Here is a 19,549-nt window from a genome sequence, read left to right as displayed (position 1 = left end):
TAGATCTTATTAATATAATGGGTAAAATGATTTAGCTCAGATTCTGATTCCCCCAAACTAAAACAAGCCATTATCATTGAGGTGTAATCAGAGAAGTGATGGAAATTTTAAAGGCAGACAGAAGCCGTAATGTTCTTAAATGGAGGGTAGAGACATTAACTTATATGGTCTTAATTCTCATGCTTGGTATTACCCAAGCTTCTTAATTATACTGGTAATTTAAAAAATACTTGCTGTATGAGAATGCTTAAGTGGTTTGGGTCTCAGGACTACAGTGAAAATCTCTGAGGTTGGGCTAAACGGATTCTTATTTACCAAATGTGGGCAAATTTCATTCACATGACTGTTTGGGGGCAGTGACGGTCGTGAGATTTTTCAGTCTGAGTCTGTTCTTCACTACCACATGCCTCCTTTCTGGGTGGTCCAGGTGGCCGGCCACTCTCGGTATCCCTTCTCACGCCTTGTCCCAACACTGAGATGTTACCCCCATAGGTTGCCTCCACCAAAGGGCATATGACCTACTCCAAACAAGAATGATTTGGACAGTCCACGTAAGAACTGATAAATGATCAAATTGCCGTTTATCTTTTGAAATCCTTTTCACAGGCAGGTGGAGAAAGGCTTGGACCACGAGGCCAGTGAGCTGCTATGTCATCAGGCCTCTCTTTGAAGAGACCCCCGCCCCCAAGAAGTACGTTCTGCTGCTCAATCGTATTTCTTACATCGTTTCCTCTTTATCACCAGTGAAAGTAGAAGGAGTTACGATAACCTGTAGATTCCACTTTTCTTTTTTTTTTTTTTTAACGTTATTTATTTATTTTGAGAGAGAGAGAGAACAGGGGAGGGACAGAGAGAGAGAGTGAGAGAGAGATTCCCAAGCAGGCTTGGCACTATCAGTGCACAGCCCAATGTGGGGCTCGAAGCCACGAACCGTGAGATCATGAGCTGAGCTGAGATCAAGAGCCAGGTGCTTAACCGACTGAGCCACCCGGGCGCCTCTACTCCACTCTTCTGTGTGGATAAAGAACACTGCTGCTCAGAAATTTCACAGCCAGGGATGAAACGCCCCTCTCTCACCTGTGTTTAGCAACAATTTTATCGTGAGAAACTTCCAGCCTTCCCTATTGACTTTGAGCAAACTGCAAGGAGACAAGCTGCCTGGGTATGCACTTGGCCGATGAGGCAGCTCTACTGACAAAGGTTCAAAGCATGCTGGGAACCCCTAAGGGCACGAAAGCATGATTCTCCCACAAGCCCCATGGGCCAGCCATCTAACTCAGGCTTGGGCTCTGGTCATAGTTCTCCGTCCCCTGACAAAGGAATAGGGCTTCTCTCCCGTCTCTGGGAAGTAATGCCACCTTCCCGGAGATCTCGGTCTTACCTTTGAGCTACACTTGTACGATGGGTGACTGATAGAATCGACATAGTGGTGCCTCATGCAGCGCAGAGGGTCCGAGTCGATCATGAACGAGCTGTCTGTTTTGCAGTCTGTATCTCCCATCAGCGCCAGCAGGGAGAACATAGAAAAGGATGCAGCGAGTACATGATTTCTCATTGTTGGAAGGAAAGCTTCTCAGAAGGAACAGCAGAGGGAGGCAGAGGACTAAAAATTGGAAACGCCTTCGCCTCCTAGGATCCAGTTCCTTCCCAGCAAAGGGCAGGATCTGGCCAAAGCTTTCTGGCGGTCATGGTCCTTTGTATGCCGGAGTTTGGTCTTACTCTTTCCCCTTGCAGTCCATCATCGCCGTATCTGCTGCGCAGCTGGAATGAAAACAGAGATGGTTTTCCCCAGACACGTTTACCCGGAAAAACGGATGGAGCCCAGGAGGTACTGAGTACAATTTTTCCATGTCATTCTGAGTGAAGAATATCGGTTCCCAGAGTGCCGCTGGCACAGGCTGCCATTCATTCTCCCCGCTCCCTGCCCATAGCTCAGGCTACGTGTTCAGAACCATTTGGAGGTGGACACAATGGTTTCGTGAAAGCACGTGGTGGCTTCAATCGCCCGAGTCCCACTTTTCTAGGGGCAAGAATAGCTTGAAGTCGTGGTGAACATTAGACATGTGGTTCTGGCCGTGGCATCGCTGAATTGGGTGCTCTCAGCCCCATCGCTGGCTGGTGGGGGTGGTGGGAGGGTCTATTCAGCTTCTCAGCGAGCTTTGGTCTACGCGTCAGCTCACAGGGCTACAGAGGAGGCAGGTCAGCCCTAATGAGCCCAGGCCTCACCCCCCCCCCCCGCACCCCCCCCAACCGCCGGGAAAGATGGTGGGAGGGTCTATTCAGCTTCTCAGCGAGCTTTGNGGGAGGGTCTATTCAGCTTCTCAGCGAGCTTTGGTCTACGCGTCAGCTCACAGGGCTACAGAGGAGGCAGGTCAGCCCTAATGAGCCCAGGCCTCCCCCCCCCCCCCCGCACCCCCCCCAACCGCCGGGAAAGATGCTCCGTTTTCCTTTCAGAGTCCCTACCCACCCACCCACCTCGTTTTCCACTTCTGCGCCCTGGGCTCATTCTGTTTTGGTTTGAAGCCCCGTGCCACCCAACAGCGATGACAACGGTGAATCTGAACCGCACGTCTTGCGAACTGGCTTCCAGTGTGGTTAAAGCAGCACACGCGTGTCTGCCAAAGAGTCTCACGGTTCTGCAGGGGCCTCTGTTGCCTGAGTGCGTGGTATCATTTGACCACGTAAGTGGTCGTTGGAGCAAAGACTTACCATTACAATGGGATCGGGGTGGATCGGTTGTCTGGACGTTGGTCTTGTTGCTTTAACTCTGTACTTCTTGGACAAGGGACTCAGGTCCTGAGATCGCCCTATAGCACCTCACTCGCCCTCCTCCGCGTGGCCAACATGGGTGCTTTCAATCACACCCGATTACAGAGGATCAAAACTATTTTCAGACTTTTAGGAAAACCGGGGGGGTGGGGGTGGGGGGCTGTCATGACCTCCCAAACAAAAGGAACATGACAATTAAAGCTTCAGAGACACTCTTAAAGGGTATTTCAGATCAGAGTCTGATTATTTTGTTCAAGAGTACAACCTTTTTTTTCTTCAACATCCTGCTCATGGCCAGTCCAAACAAACAGGGCCAAGGAACAATTAAGATCGAGAGTAGAAGTTCCAGTCCCTATAAGTCAATTAGTTTTGCTCCAAAAGAAAGGCCCCAGACCCACGTAGCCTCAGTTGGCCATCTTTTGAGTGTGGGGTGGAAGATCCCAGGCTGAAAAGGGTGTGTGACGAAAGGGCCGTTTCTGAGAACAGCATCCCTGAAAATGCCGTCATCTCATTGCAAATGTTTCTGGGAAATCCTATAGATTGCAGGAAGGGCGGGGACCAATAATGAGGAACCCCCCCCCCCCCCCCCCCCCGGGCTAGAGCACTGCCATTGGTTAGCTGGGAGACCTTGCACAGAGCATTTCAACTGGTCTGGCCCCAGGGTCCCCTTCTATAGAGTAGAAGAGTTGGAAAAGATGGCGTATGGTCCCCTCTTGCTCTCAAACGGCCCTGCCCGATACTCCTGGATTCAGTCGCCACCATCTCCATAGGCAGAAGAGAGTCATAATGTTAAGACCGTATCTTCATACAACTTTGCACCACGTTCTTTGATGAGTATGCTAAGAGCAACATCTCATTAAAATTGACCAAACCTGGGGCGCCTGGGTGGCTCAGTCAGTTAAGCGTCCACCTCTTGGTTTTGGCTCAGACCATGGTCTCTCGGTTTTGTGAGTTGAAGCCCTGTGCTAGCAGCATGGCGCTTCCTTGGGATTCTCTGTCTCCCTCTCTCTCTGCCCCTCCCCACTAGCGCTGTCTCTGTCTCTCTCAAAATAAATAAATAAACTTAAATTTTTTAAAATTTTCTTTTCAGCTGCCCATCACACCGAAACTCACCAAGATTTCACCTCAAAGAGCCAGAGCTTTCCTCAGTTTCAATCTGACTATATCATCCCAAGTGGATATCTGTCTCTTTGAAGCCTTAATTAGACTCAGGAAAGGAATTTATAGATTTCTCCTTTTACCACTCCAGCCTACAGATATTTGCCCCAGGAGTCAATGGCAAAGGGATGAAGGGAAAGGCAGACATTTCAGACCTGGCCCTCCCTCCCCACTTCCAGCAACTTCTCTTCAGAGCCACGGCCGGAGGTATGGTAGAGTGAATGAAGCACATGAAAGAAAAACCCACAGTGTGTTGGTAAAAAACAAACAACATCCAATAGCAAGACACTCTGTATGTGAATGTCAAGACCCAGCTAGTCCATTTCTGAGAATTATCCCCTGTGAGATCACACAAGCATAAGGCTGTTCACTCCAGCATTGGTTGTTGTTATGGCATAAGGTTGGAAACTGCACAAAATACCCATCCCCAGGGCACTGGCTAAACATATTATACGACAGTCATACGGTGGAATACTATGCAACTGTATAAAGAAGGATGCGGAAACTCTACTAACTTGTGTGTGATAAGAATATACATTTGTGTTCATTTGTATTTGCACAGAGTAGCTCTGGAAGGGTAGTCAAGAAGCTATACAATGAGTTATTTGCAGCAGTGGGAGTACAGATATGGGAGAAAGACTTTTCACTGTATATATACGTATATTTTATTTGTACATTTTTGATCTTGCAAATGGATTACCCATCTAAAATTCCATTCCAAAAAAATTACACTTTGTCTTTTCAAAACTTGGCTTAAAAATAGTAATTAAGTGGGGCGCCTGGGTGGCTCAGTCGGTTGAGTGCCTGGCTTCGGCTCAGGTCATGATCTCGCAGTTCTTGGGTTTGGGCCCCGCATCGGGCTCTGTGCTGACATCCAGCTCAGAACCTGGAGCCTGTCTTCAGATTCTGTGTCTCCCTCTCTCTCTGACCCTCCCCTACTCTCACTATCTCCCTCTCTCTCAAAAATAAATAAAACATTTTAAAAAATTAAATAGTAATTAAGTTAATGGCTATGTCTTGTTTGTGTCAGTTTGAGTAATTTAGTAGTATTATATTTTTATTTCTTATAAATATTGGAAAACATGTTAGTCTCTTTTTAAAAAAAAAATTTTTTTTTTCATTTTAGAGAGAGAAAGAGAGCACCAGTGGGGGAGAGGGGCAGAAGGAAAGAGAGAATCTCAAGTAGGCTCAGCATGAAACCTGATGCAGGCCTCCTGACCTGAGCCAAAATCAAGAGTGGGACGCTTAACCAACTGAGCCACCTAGGAGCCAGCTAGTCTCTTTTCTTAGTCAGATACCGGTCCTGGTGGATCCCTTGGTTCTTAAGCACTACTGCCACCTGGTAGCAACATCCTGAATTGCAAGCACAGTTGAATTTTTTTTTTTTTTTTTGCCCTAGAAGGTAAAGGTACTTTGTGCAAAAGTATTTTGCAAGTGAATACTGTGAAGTGTTTAATGACAAAGAGATAGTTAACGTCACACAAAATGTAACCTTATTATCTGATTTTCTCGTTAAAGATAAGCTGAACCCCAAAGTAGTAATAAAGATAAAGTATAAAAGAATAACAGGGAAAATGTTGCTTGCATTCCTGCTGATAAGAAATACATGTTTCATCTCCACACACTCAGAAAGCATGGTGCTTTTGGTTCCGTTTTCACATGAAACCCCGAAATATGAATGTCAGCAGCAACATCCATAAGCCATGGAACTCACAGAGCTCTCAAAACATAAAGGTCAGATTCTCGCAACTTAACATTGAGATTTTTGCCTGTAGCGCTTAAATCGAAGGAACCCACACCACTGTGTTGAGGAAGAAATAAACCTAATGCTCCAACAAAGAGGGCTGTTAAATCAAGTTGTCCTAACGCAGTGTTGTGGCGTGTGCGTGGGTGAGAAGTGCACGGTGCTGGGGGAAGTATTCACGAAGAGGAATGTGAACATGAAGGAAATTCACCACATTTGAGATCCCTGATTTATGGCAGTCTGGCAGCACCCGATGTCTGTCTTGGAGGAGATTGTCACTTCTCTCAAAGTTAAACTAATTCCAATGTGCTTTCTTTCTTTCTTTCTTTTTTTTAAAACCACGTAACATAAGAAATCAAACGCTGCCCATCGAGACTTAAGAACCTCGGTCCGGCCAGTGATGGATCGAATGAGAAAGCGACTCTCTTGCTGAACTCAGTAGCTCCGGGGCCGCCCCGTGCCCTGGGTACAGTCTCTGAGACATGGATTTGGCGGACGTACAGAGTCCACATTCTCCTCCCTCTAACGTGGAGCCTCTACAGGCAGGAGAGGCACGTAGGCCGGCGTGCCCGACTTTGGAGCTACCCTCCAAACGATACCAGTGGAAAAGAACAACTGGTGCCCAGATTTCCCCACCTGTCATCCTCGGGGAAATAATATAGCAGAGCTTACAGCCTCCTGGGTGAGAGATGGTGTTGTGTCCACAGATCAGCTCACTCTTGGGCTGACCTTCTGCCTGGCAGAGGCCAAAGTGTTGGTTTCACGCAAGTTATTCCGGCAACAGGCTAAGACAAGCCGCGTGTGCCAAGAATGGCCTTATTCTTGCCCCGCGTGCCAGGCGAGGGAAGGCAGTGCTCTGGTATCCATATTCCCGCCCTGGTTGTTTCCAGTATTAATGCATGCAAGTAATGCCTCCTGTGGCTTCTTTCTTTTTTTTTTTCTTTTCTTTTTTAATTTTTTAAAATATTTTTTATTGATTTTCGAGAGAGAGAAAGAGACAGAGCACAAGAGGGAGAGGGGCAGAGAGAGAGGGAGATGCAGAATCCGAAGCAGGCTCCGGGCTCCGAGCTGTCAGCACAGAGCCCGGCGCAGGGCTCGAACTTGTGAACTGAGAGATCACGACCTGAGCCGAAGTCACACGCTTAACCGACTGAGCCTCCCAGGCGCCCCTCCTATGGCTTCTTTCTACATTTATTTAGCACACATTCATTAAGCACCTAAAATGTGTCTCCTTTTGCTCTAGCAGATAACAGTTAATGGTCCAGAGGACAAAATAGGGCCTATTCTGGTGCCTTCTTCCAGCTCACTGCATTTACAAGCAAAGTGGCTTGGCCTGGTGTTTCCTAGGTAATTTTTTGCACACAAGGATCAACTCCCTTAACATCTAATTCATATCCAACATGCACTGCATCATTTCCAAGAAGATCAAGTTAAGCAGATAGAACATCATGACTTCAGAATGGCGTCAGTGTACAGACAGAATGATTTGATATTTCCTATCATTTAAAACAATCCTGGCGCCTGGGTGGCTCGGTCGGCTAAGCGTCTGACTTCAGCTCTGGTCATGATCTTGCCGTTCATCAGTTCGAGCCCGTGTCGGGCTCTGTGCTGACCGCTCAGAGCCTGGAGCCTGCTTCTGATTCTGTGTCTCCCTATCTCTCTGCCCCTCCCCTGCTTGTGCTCTGTCTCTCAAAAATAAATAAAAACATAAAACAAAAACAAAAACAAAAAAACCTCAACAAGCCTACTCGGCACGAGTAAGGTAAAGATGGCAGAATGCAAAGCCTCTCTCAAAGGAACCGCCAAAAAGAAAAAGAAGAGATTGAAGTGTGGAAGAAAGCTTGCCACAAGAAAGCATGTCACACCTAGGCTTTTCGGAAAGAAAGAATTCGAGGTCTCGTCAGAGTGCTAAGTAGCCCCTTCTCAGGAACTCAAAGAATTCCAATCGGATCTAGTCAACTAGATGCCTTGGAGAATAAGTCAGATGCCTCTTCCCAAGGCACTTAATTTATAAACTGTAAACAGCGTGTTGGATTTTATAAAGCATCCCATGCGCTCAGCGAATGGTTTTTGATATTATTCCCATCTGGCAGCACATCAGTAGGCATCTGTACCCGGGGGCAGCGGTACAGAGGCTGGGCAACCACAAGGTCACTGGGGAGGGTATGGCTCGCTCCCCTGTCATCTCCCGGTGTCTATTCTCCAAGCAGCAGGGGCGGGGGCGGGGGGGAGTGTGAGGCCATTCCTGTCTCCACGGGGCCACCTCTGGAAAGAGAGAAGGCAACTTCTTTGCAAGTCGACAACGGTCCTCCAGCCTGGGGTGGGGCTCTGTGTTCTCACAACCTGCATTGCTCGCTGAGCGTGGCCAAGGGCAGCAACGGCGGTGATGGAGGAAGAAGGCAGACGGGAGAAACGAGGGGAGGGAGAGCCATAGCTTGGGAAAAAGGCAATAAATCACGATCCCCAAGGAGCTCAGGGTGCAAAAAAGAAGGACAGCGTATAGAAGTGATTTCTGAAGACGAGCCAACTGCCAAGGGGCCCCTCCTATGTGTGTGTGTCCTTGGATTAAATAGTTTTACTGTCTGGAGAGGGACTGGTGTGGGAGGACTTGACCTTGACACTTGCCCGAAACTCAGCAATCCTGATTTTCGGGACATCCAGAGGAGCCTCTCGTTATGCAAACTCCCACTCACCTACAGCTTTCAATTCTTCTTCCCCAAACCCACTGCCGGCCTGGGTTCAATGTCCCACGTCCCAGTGTTTTGCACTCATTTGTTAGAAATATTCGATAATTATTCGGCTGCATTCTGAAACCGGAAGAGCATTTTTAAAATTTTTTTAAAAATTATTTTTGTGAGAGAGATGGCATGAGCGGGGGAGGGGCAGAGAGCGGGGAGGGCACAGAGGATCCCAAGCGGGCTTTGTGCTGACAGCAGCATGCCTGAGGCAGGGCTGGAACTCTCAAACTGCAAGATCATGACCTGAGCCAAAGTCAGCCGCTCAACCGACTGAGCCGCCCAGGCGCCCCTGAACCTAGAAGGGCATTTTGTCGTTACTTGCTCTGCTGGGAGGATGGCTGATCTGAGGAGCCTCGAGCTCTGAGCCCGACCCTTCCTATCATTGACTGTGTGATCCTGAGCAAGTCCCTTGCCTTCTCTGGGATGCAGTTTCCTCATCTGCAAAATGAATGGACTGTTCTAGATGCTGGTGGGGTTCTATCCATTTCTCACATTCTCCAGCTCTATCCCACCTTCTCAGGGGCTTCATTTTCCCCCAAGTAATACTACAGCAATACTACAGTTGAGACAGGGTTCCTTTCTTACTCAAGAGGTTAGTGATTGCAGAAAAGTCCAAACGAGTTGTAACGTGCGGCCTGAAGGAAAACCAAAGGTCAAGCCATAAGAATTTGCCCTTTTGAGGAGGCCATATTGGTGGCCTGAAAAAAAAAAACCCAACACAAAACTAGAGGCCTAAATAACCAATTGACTCAGTCCCAGAATATACCAACTATAGTTATACATTAAGAATATGCTATTCATAATAAGAAGTGGCCAGCGAGGATATTTAACCAGTCCCTACATCTCTCTTTTTTTAAATTTTTTAAAAAATGTTTATTTATTATTGAGAGACAGAGCATGAGCAGGGGAGGGACAGAGAGAGGGGGAGACACTGAATCTGAAGCAGTACCCAGGCTCCGAGCTGTCAGCACAGAGCGCGATGAGGGCTCGAACTCATAAACTGTGAGATTGTGACCTGAGCCCAAGTCAGACGCTTAACCGACTGGGCCACCCAGGTGCCCCTCCCTATGTCTCTTAGAGCTGTCTTAAAATTTGCAGTGTTTCTTTCCAGTCTCCACCAAATGGGGAGAGGGGAAACGCTAGTGGCTGCCAATCATGGTACAAATGGTAGATTTCTTTCTTTCCATGATGCTGATATAAGCGGACTTCAACCCTCTGGCATTTTTCCTAGGAATGACCTTATTCCTAAACTGAGCTTGAGTCCCAGATCCTCATACCCGTGGGGCCGTCCGTGATACTCTGGTTCAGGATAGAAGAGGACGATTAGTTAGAAGTGTCGCCCTCTTGGCAGATGCAAAATGAATAAGGTCTTAGCAGTCAAGAGCACGGCACTCTGCTTGGTAGAGGTACATTCCTGAAGCCCTGGGTGGGGACTCGAGTCTAAAAGAGTCACCTGTTGCCTATAGCTCTTGGATCCAGTGCTGGGCTTCTGTGGGCTTCTATAGTTTCTAGGGAAAGATGCATTCGGAGTTCTTAATGGTTGACCTAACTCACCGACTTTCAGAGTAGAAAACCTTGCATCAATTGGAAGTGGTGAAGTCTGATCACCCGTGTGTCAAAAAGCATGATATGGTTGAAGTTGTTTCCCTCCGGGGGGGGGGGAGGGGGGAGTTGGATTACTTCTGTAAATCTACCACTCCCCTGAAAGCTGATATGGGGGCTGATATGATGATGAGCTGTCAGAAAATGCTTAGAGGTGGCCTTTCCGCGGCGCCACGAATCAACAACAGCCCGAACATGGAGCCCCTTTCCATCCTTCCATCAACAGGGCATGAAAACAGGGAGGGCAGAGCGGAAGCCATAAAAGAAGTAACAGAAGGAAAGGAGGAAGGATTTTTTTTTTTCATGTTCAAAATCTGCCACTGCCCTTTTAACGGTTTTACATCGCCCAATTTCAGAGAAGGAAGGTTCCTCGCCATTTCACCCACTCCTTTCCAGGAAGGGGGTTTCACAGGAGGGGTGAGCCACGCTTCTACCACTTCCCTTTGGAAAGGAAGTGGGAGAGTTTTGAGGCACCCAACCCAGGGGCTCAGTCCTGCCCGAGAATGAATGTCCGCTCCCTCTAGGGAAAAGAAAAGACAGCCAGGTGTTCTGGGGACCCGGTGCTGCCGCAATTTGATACTCCCTCGGCCCCCTCGGCCGCTGGAGGGCTGCCTTTGGTATGTATGGCCTTAGGAAGAGAGAGGTGACCAATGTTAGCTGAGGGCCGGGGCTTCCTTTTGCCCTGGAGCCAAATGAGTATGTTGGCTTTTCTTCAAAGTATCCAGCAAAGTGTTTCCAAGGCTGCATTTGAACCTCCTCACCCGCAACAAGCAACAATGTTTTGGAATGGTGGGTAGTGATCTCACCTAACAGCTGTAGAGCCCTTAGTTAGAAATGGGGCCTTAAACAATGGGACCAGCTCACGCTTCCCAGTCTCCATTCAAACAGCCTTTTCTGCCCAAAGGTGGGATTCTGAATAACAAATTCAGTCCTCTTGCGATCCGCAACTCTTGCGGGTGTGGACTTCTGTCAAAGGGGCAAGGCGAAAATAAAAACACATCGACGTACTTTTCTCTATCTGGCTAAGAATTCTGAGCTCCCTGGGCCGTCGGTTTTTCCTTTGTGTTTCGGCTCTGCGTAAACCCCGCACACGACAGCCATCGCATTTGATTGTCAGTTCGCCTTGAACAATTCCGTTCTGCTGCCTTTGGATTCCCGGCCTCAAAAGAAAGATCTAAATTCTGAAAAGGAGTGATTTCCCATAGTTTGCAGGGGGAAAAAAAAATCACAGAAATGTATCAAGTCCTAAAATATCGCCTTGTGTTTCAAAAAAAAATCGGACTTTGATTCTTCATGTCCATTTTAGGCACGTATGTGCCTACGTTTTTACGGATGGCTGAGGGTGGGGGATATCTTTTCCCCTGAAGAGTTGACCCCCTTTTCTAATGCCAAGGAAAGAAGGCACCCTCAGAGTTCAAAGCCCTCTTCCTGGGAGGTAGTAGGTGAAATGAAGGAAGCTTCCTTTTCTGACATCGTGCTCTTTGAAAGTGTGGGGTGGTAGATTTTGAGCATCGCAATAATACTGTGATCCTTCCTTCTTCTCTTTTGTTACTTCTCCCAGGATGGGCTGTCTCCCTACCTTTATTCCCTATTGATGGCAGGATGGAAAGGGGCTCCGTGTTTAGGGCTATTGTGTTGGTTTGTGGCGCCGCGGAAAGGTCACGCCTTGAGCATTTTCTGACAGCTCATCAACTTTCGTGAATGTATTAACCTGCTGCCCTTTCATTTTTAAAGGATACTGCAATTGGTTGGATCCCAGCTTAAAAGGAAAAGCTGGGCTTGAGCCAGGCCCTGGAAGAGAGAAAATTGTCTGAAAAATTCTTAGCTTTTGCAGAAAAACAAGGAGAGAAACGCATCCGCTGCAGACCTTCTAGAAACGAGTTTAAAGCTACCCGTCAATTTTGACATGAGGGCAACACGGACCCCAACTGCATGAATTCCTGATTCTAAGCACTAGGGGTAGCTTGTCGACTGAAGTTACCCATTCTTTGAATTTTCTGAGTCAGCACTCTTTCTAACAAGAAAGTAGTTGTTCCGGACTGTGAACCCCATCCAGGGTGTTACATTCTGACCACTGAAAATTGGTCTGGTGGGTATGACTCTCAGCCACACAGGCTCGCCCATCGGGCTCGGAGCCCCTCGGCTGCAGGGCACGGGAAGCATGAACAGCACCCAGCAAACTGTTGCCAGGCACAGCGGAAGAAAGCTTTTGCAGATGTGGAGGGCAGCTGGCGTCAGAAATAATGCCATGGGCACAATCGTCCTCAGAAACTCAAACGGGGTTGTGGGGGGGGGGGGGGGGGAGAGTGTGAATTTGCAGCATTGCAACCTGAACGCCAGGCCAGCACTCATTTATGTACCAGCCTCTCCCGCCGCGCTTGCACACCCGTGGGGCTTTCGGAAGGCCTCCCCACCCTTTGTTTTCTGCCCGAATCAAACACAGAAGTTCATGGTTGCTGATCTGACGGGTGAGGAGTGGGTACTCCCGGCTCGATCGGTGCCAACGGCAGGGGCGGACAGGAAAATCGGAACGCTCTTAATGTCCTCCCAAAGAAAATCTTTGATGGACAAAAGAGCGGTTGTATTTTTACCCTCTCCCTTCATGCTGCCAGGCGTCTTTAAATAGATCCGCTAGCCGAGGGACTTGTATGGAATAATTCATATTGAAACCCCAAGAAGTGGCAGAAGAGGCTTCTTTCTTCTCTTTCTTTCCTTTCTCCCCCCTCCCCCCCCCCACCCCTTGTCAAGTGAACAGGAAAAGACTCATTTTCATTCAGCTGTGTTAAATTTCTCCTTTCGGGTCTTTTAATGAACTTGAGCTAATTCGGAAAGGACTACGAAACCCCCCTAGGAAAAGAAAAGGAATAGGAAGCTGCATCGTCGATGGCTCTTGGATGCCTTTTGGTCCCAAAGACATTAGCAGCATCTTCTAAAGATGCTTTGAAACCCATCTTTTAAGGGGTTTCGTGAGGCTCTTAGATGGGCACGCCTAATTGAAAAGTCCAGTGCCTTCCATTTGCAACTCATAAACCAAACGGTTGTTCTGCTGTTAGGAGAGAGAGAGAGCGAGAGACAGAGAGCGAGAAAGACAGACAGACAGAGAGACAGAGAGAGAGAGAGAAGACAGACAGACAGACAAAGTCCTCCCATTTCCCCAGCCCCATGCATTTCTTCACTCTCCCTTTTGCCCAACTGGGTTTCCAAAAGACATTCAGGGTCGCGCCAGCCAAATGAAAAACCCTGTCTGTCCTTCTTTTTCCTTGGGAAGGGAAGGCTGTGGGAAGGACAGAGAAAGGGGGCGGAGTGGGGCCTGAGGATCCAGGGAGCTTTGTTTCAAGCCACTTGTCCCCGAGACAGAGAATAACCACATTTCTCTTAATGTGGGCCGAAGTGCATCTAGGCGTTCCCAGAGCCGTCCTACACCCCCCCCCCCAACTCCCAGCCCTGCGCCGGAGATGTGCGGGGTCACTGTGATGGTATGCCTGTCCCCGCCAGCCCGGGGTCACCCCAGCCCCGCTCTCCACCGCCGCAGGGGCAAGGCGAGCCCTGATTCTCTCTGCCAGTGCGTTCAGGCCCCAGGGGTCCAGAACGCCCCCCAAATCCTATCAGCCTGGCAGAGCCGCTGCCAAGAATGACATCCTGAGAATACTATGAAGATGGGGGGACCTCACAGGGCTGCTCGCCCCGGATGGAGCAGGACCCAGGCTGTCTGGAAAATCCCGGCAGGGCGAAAGAGCAAGCTCACAATGGCCCCAGCTCAGGCGCAGGGGCAGGGGGGCGGGGTGCGAGTGGTGGAGAGCGAAAGAAAATAAAAGCCACATGCCACCCAGGAAGATTCCAGGGCGGGCGGGAAGGAGGTGGTGGAGGAAGGACTTGCAGGAAACAAGTGCCCAGACGTGGCACTGCCAGTCTAGCTGGATTCTTTTCTGAATTAGATTATGCGAAAGAAAGCGGGGAAATATATAGCCCGCCAGCTGTTCAAAGGCTTACAACCTTGCTTTTATTGTCCGGGTAAGTTGGTGAGGTGGGGCATCAGAGGAATTCCAAACATACCAGCCCGGAGAAATTTTAATATGTTCCACAGTGTCATACACAAAGAGGAAATGACAGCTGATCACAGCCAGGGCAGGCCACAGTGAGATCAGGGCCCTGAAGCACGGGGCAGCTCGCCTCCTCTGTTTTAACACTTCTGTCATTCCACCTGCCTCCCCATCCCTTCTGTCCCTGCTGGCCCAGCCGGGGCGGGGGGTGGGGGGGCGGCGGGGGGAGGTGGCCTGGACAGAGCAGAGCAGCAGATGAGCATCATGGGAAGAGGTGAGGTTGGCCTTAGAGGCGGCTGGCCAAGAAGCCAGAAGAGGCTGGCTAGGGTGAGTCAGGCACCCCAGGGAGTCAGAAGCATTTTAATCCAACCACGGGGGCTTATCTGCTGATAAGGCCCCAAATCAAGGACTCTGGTGATGCTGTCTGCAGGGCGGTTTTTTTGCTTTTTTTTTCCTCCCTCCGAATAACCTTCCCAAGCCAGAAAACACAAGTCGGCCTTATTTCAAAGGAACACCGCGCTTGGCCCTGCCTGGGACCGAAGCTCGGGGAAAGAGACACTTCCGGCAACTTCTTCCCAGGGGCCCCTTGAATTTAGGCCAGACCCCAGAGGTCCCTGGTTGGGACCCTGGGGGGGCGGGGCTAGTGAGCGGTGGGAGACAGCGATAGCATCTTCCTCTGGGCATGTTTTTAATTCAGTGATTCATCCAGTGGCCCTGATGTCAGCTGCTGACGAGGTGACTCACAGCCGTCCCTGATAGAGACAGCACGTGGTCCTCTCCAAAGTGTGCTCAAGGGAGCAGAGAAAGGATAAACTGGCCCCCTTTTCCTGGCTTCCTCTACCCAGGCGGGAAAGGCTCCGGGCCTTGTTAGCTTGTTAGTGACGTGTACCCCGAGATCCGGTGATTGAGGCCTCAGGGGAACCCCTTCCTCATAAATGGAAAGGAAACCCATTGATAAGCGACACTCGTTTGCAGTAAACCTGGGTATCGGCAGATATTGGAAGCCGCTCTTTGTTACAAGGAAGTCATTGACCCATTTTCCCGTTGGCAAAGTCCGACTCGGTCCGCACATCTAACTGGAGAGAGCATCCAGGCTGAGAATGAGGGCATGGCACAATGCCTCATTCACCTTTGCATCGATCAGGACTCGCACAATTTCTTAAAAGAATGATGGAATGAATAATTAACCAATAAGGATAATAGCCCTTGAATCGTGAGTCCTTAAAATCCAGAAGAAATGGCCAGCCACCATCGGTGGCTGTGATTCTGAGAAACTCACATTTTTCAAGGGCCCGGGAAAATAAATGAGTTGGAAAGTGCTAAATGTATTGAAAAATGATTTATTTTCCCCCTTGACAGTGCCACTAGAACTCGAATTAAGATTGAAAACTCCACAGGCATGTTTTCATGCGTGGGTGTCGGCTGCTTGGTACCGAGTCAGTCAAGAAGGCCTCGGTCAGTTTTCCCTTTACCTGAACCAAACATCTGGTAAAGTAAACACTGCAAACCTTTGCATTTTGTGTTCAGACATTCTCATACAATGACCCGAATAACAGCAGAAGAATATTGTTTCCACTCAGCTGACAGCTCCGTTAACAGCAGTAGCCAAAAAAAAAAAAAAAAAAAAAAAAGATCACCATAAAATTGCATGGCGATAGAACCCATAGTACCCTTCCAGGCTTTATCCACCGGTGAATATCCCAAAGTTGTAAATTAACTCATTCGCCAGCTGCATTTTCACTCAACAATGCCCGCTAGGCCAGTTATTAGAGAAGATCAGGCAAGTTCCCCATAAACGGAATAGGACCCTACAGTTTACTTTCAGAAGCCAGACTGGTGAGAAGGAAAAGGGCAGATATTTGCATCTGGTCTAAATGGCACACTCGAGAAGCATTCTGCAGTCCCCACTGTATGTGGCTGACACCCACAGCGACGCTGCATTGCAGGCGTCTCTACGTTCTCAAACGCACCAGGTATTTAACGTTACGTGTCGGAACGGTTTGCGGTTGCCAGTTCCTTGTAATTAAAATACGCTAATATTAGAAACGAAGAGAAGAGACGGTTTCACAGCACCCATATCTGTTACTAATGACGGTTACAAAGGACAAGGGAGTGGGACTCCCATCTCGCCAAAGGGCTTCCTTCGCTGCACCTGAATCTCACTGGAGCAGGGAGCCTCCTCTTCCGTGCAGGTTTATCTGGGCTCGTGAATTACAATGAGCCTCAGTCACAGCGCATTCTGAGTCATTAACATTCTGTACACAAACTTCCCGGCCCCCAAGAAAGAGTTATGCCCAGGCCTCCTACAGCCCGATTGTTCATTTAAAGAGAGAACGTGCATTTGGGAGCTCGAAAGAACCCTCCGAATATTCCTCAGGTGTCTGTAGGAGTCATTCCTACAGGTTCTGGTCTCTGCGCTGGTGGGAGCATCCTTTCTCGGTCACCCGCTCGGACAGGGCAGCATCGGTCGAGAGGGAGCCGCGGGGACAAGCTGACTACTAAAAATAACCCTTTGCAATAAGGCCAAGGCAAACAGCATGCATTTCCTCGGACTTTTTGCCCAATCAAAATCCTATAGTAAACTCGTCCCTCTCCCTCCCCAGCGCTCCGGACTGCGTCTATGGAAGCGAAGTCCTTGCACGTTGGGAGGAGAGTGCAAGGGAACAGGATTCCTACAAAGCGTGACACAGAAAGCTAGAAATAAATGTTGCCTATTGTTTGAAGTCATTCTAAGCACTCCGGCGGAGCCCTGGCAGGAGATCAGCAGCATACAGAAGTAGTAATAAAAGTAAACAGTGCGCTTTTAAACTCGGAGGGTTGCCCGGCTTCGTAGTGCCCCCATTGTAACAGGGATGAGGGCGGTGGGCAAGGAATCCACGTCGCCCAGTGCTGCTTCCCAGCCTCCTTGAGCCGGGTCAAATAGAAGAACCGTTACAAAGTTCCATCGGACTACGCAGAGAGTTCGAAAATAAAATCTCTTTCGGTCAAACCCAAAGGGATTTTTCCAGCAGCCTCTCCGCGAGGCTCCCCGGCTCGGTCGCAGACTTCAAAGACCCGTTCATTTAAAAAAAAAAAAAAAAAAACCCCACAATGCTAGCATGCTACCGATTAATGCAAATTCAAGTAATGCAAATTTAAGTGGTATTTAAAGGTTGTCTCTTTGTCTGAGAGGAGGATGAAATGGTCGGTTTGGAAAGAAGCAATTTCCTAGGCAAGCCGTCAGCGCTTGTTTTTCCTGCTTACCTTAGGGGAAACGTAGGGCTCCTTTCTTCTCAGACTTTTCTGAGAGCTAGAAAGAGGTCCTGTTACTTCCAAATGCTTTTGTTCTTCTGTCCCTCTGTCACATGGCTTGCCTTTTATATTTGCAACACACAAAAGTTAGGACTGTTGTTTAAGCGACACAGGGAGAGAGAGAGGGAGAGGGAGAGGGAGAGAGAGAGAGAGAATGTCAAATGGAAAAGTGCCATTGCAGTCATATATCAATCAGGCGTGCGGCCGCAGCAGCGCACTAGCAAATGGGAATGCCACGGAAATGTGAGGCGCTCCTTATGGGGGACTCGGCCACTGCCCACCGCTCGGCTCCCTTCCACGGAGCATCTTACGATGGAATGGGAACAACACAGAAGAACTAGAGCAAGGGCGAGGAAGTTTCTTCCCCCCCCCCACCCCCTTTTGGAATAACAAGAGGCTGAATGAATATTCTGGGTTTAATTCTTTGGCAAGTGTGCCCCGGAGATGGGCAGTCCGCAGGGAAGAGTCGTAGTTTTGGAAATACAGGGACGGTGGCATTCTGCTTAACGATTCAGCAGCTGCCTGAGATGAAGTTGAAATTCTAAGGGAGGAGGAGGAGGACGGGAATCAGAACTACTTCTCTCTCAGGCGATGCTGTGGAAGCAAGTGCAAAATGCTGCCCTGTTTCATCACGATGTGTGTGGGTTGTGAGAGCTCTTTTCTGAGTTGTTCATCCATTACATGATTTTTAGCAGCGTGCACGTGATGAAATCCACAAGGACCCTTTAATAAGTGCCCTCATCTGCATCATTTAGAATACAACTCTCCATATGGTTTTGAAACAATGAGAAAGTGCAGCCCTTGGCTCCTTGGAATATACAAGGGTGAAACTAACAGATAACTCTCCATATGATTTTGAAACAATGAGAAAGTGCAGTCCTCCGGGTTCCTTGGAATATACAAGGGTGACGCTGACAGGTAACTCTCTATATGATTTTGAAACAGTGAGAAAGCGCAGTCCTTGACCCCTTGGGATAGACAAGGGTGAAACTAATAGGTAAGGCCAACTCACCAGCGAAACAGCTAGTTTTGAACAAAAGTGGTAAAGGTCACTGTGTGTGGGCGCTAAGTGCTTGCTAGCTGAATAATGCTGCTTAGGAGCTGTGAAAATGCAAAGGGGAGTATTTCCTTCAAAAGCTGACAATTAAGACAGAAAACCATCAAAAAATTTTTGTGGAGAACACCAAGAACCATCGAACCATTTATACATTATTTTATGTCACATGGACATAGTCCCAGAATATTTTTTTTTATTAACCATGATGAAGAATTAAACTGAGAATATTTTTAAAAATGACATTTCACGGAAGAGTAAATGTATCATGAAACTGAAGAAGAAATTTCTCTTGGGAGGTCCGTATAGTTGTAGATGCCAAAACTGTCACGTTCAGCTGTACCAAATCATTTATTGTTCATTAATAAGTTGATGATCACATCATTACTTTTCCATAGAACTTTTACTCCAGTCATTGATGTTTACAAGAGGTGTCTTCAAATGTTCAGTTTTACCTCTACCTTTTTCAGAAGAAGCCTTTTCTTTTGCTGTCAGCAAAACTCTGTCTACCTGGGACCAGCCCCTTATAAACAGAATCCACCTACAAGGCTAAAGGAGAGAGGACACGTTCAAAGCCTTGCAAGAAAACCCGGCACTAGGGCCGCTGATGATATTGGGCAAATGTCTTAAAAGCAGAAGATCAAAAATGCAAATGGAAATTGGGCCTTAAAAATGGAAACAATCTGAAAGGGAAAATGACTTGTAGCTGAGTAAGAGCCATGGAAATAGTCATGAACACATTTTCTGGCTCAGTTCTCTCTGGGTCAGATCGAGAGGGAGGGTGAACTCTTTGGCCGCTGACCTGTTCAAATATCAGAGCTTGACGCCCATCCACCTTTGTTCATTTCTCTTCAATAAATACCTTGTGGCTTTCCCCAGGGACGGTCACCACCCCGCCCTACTATCTTTTTCCTCTGGGTTTCTCCGAGTTTATCTGCTCTGAAGGGACATGAAGAGGTGTATGGCCCTTCCCGGTTGGAATTTTCCAGCCATTTATTCTGTCAGGGGTGGCGAAGAATACCATCTGCTCCCCTCTCAAGAGAAAGGCTTCGCCTCCGCCCATTGGGTTCCAGAAGGCCAGTTTCTGAGCCTATCAGTAGGCATCTGGCGACAGCAACTCTTCTCCTCACATCGTGCTTTTAAGAAAGGTCAC

At 48.4% G+C, this 19,549-nt stretch overlaps 1 protein-coding gene across 1 annotated transcript in view; it reads right to left on the bottom strand.

The window, feature by feature from the left end:
• LOC120245050 (norrin cystine knot growth factor NDP) overlaps positions 1–17,581 on the bottom strand; it is a 28,030-nt gene extending 10,449 nt beyond the window's left edge. The window contains exons 1-2 of the mRNA XM_039251907.1: positions 17,295–17,581; positions 1,382–1,761 (exon numbers count right to left, since the gene is read on the bottom strand). Coding sequence (XP_039107838.1) covers positions 1,382–1,555 — 174 coding nt within the window. The 5' untranslated portion in view covers positions 1,556–1,761; positions 17,295–17,581. The remainder of the gene's footprint in view (positions 1–1,381; positions 1,762–17,294) is intronic.
• Between the last annotated feature and the right edge of the window lie 1,968 nt (positions 17,582–19,549).

The sequence above is a fragment of the Hyaena hyaena genome, unplaced genomic scaffold (assembly GCF_003009895.1).
Source record: "Hyaena hyaena isolate Hyena2069 unplaced genomic scaffold, ASM300989v1 scaffold_402, whole genome shotgun sequence".
In the NCBI taxonomy this organism is placed as follows: domain Eukaryota; kingdom Metazoa; phylum Chordata; class Mammalia; order Carnivora; family Hyaenidae; genus Hyaena; species Hyaena hyaena.
The sequence above is the reverse complement of the archived record's forward strand: the minus strand, read 5'-3'. Positions and strand labels throughout refer to the sequence as shown.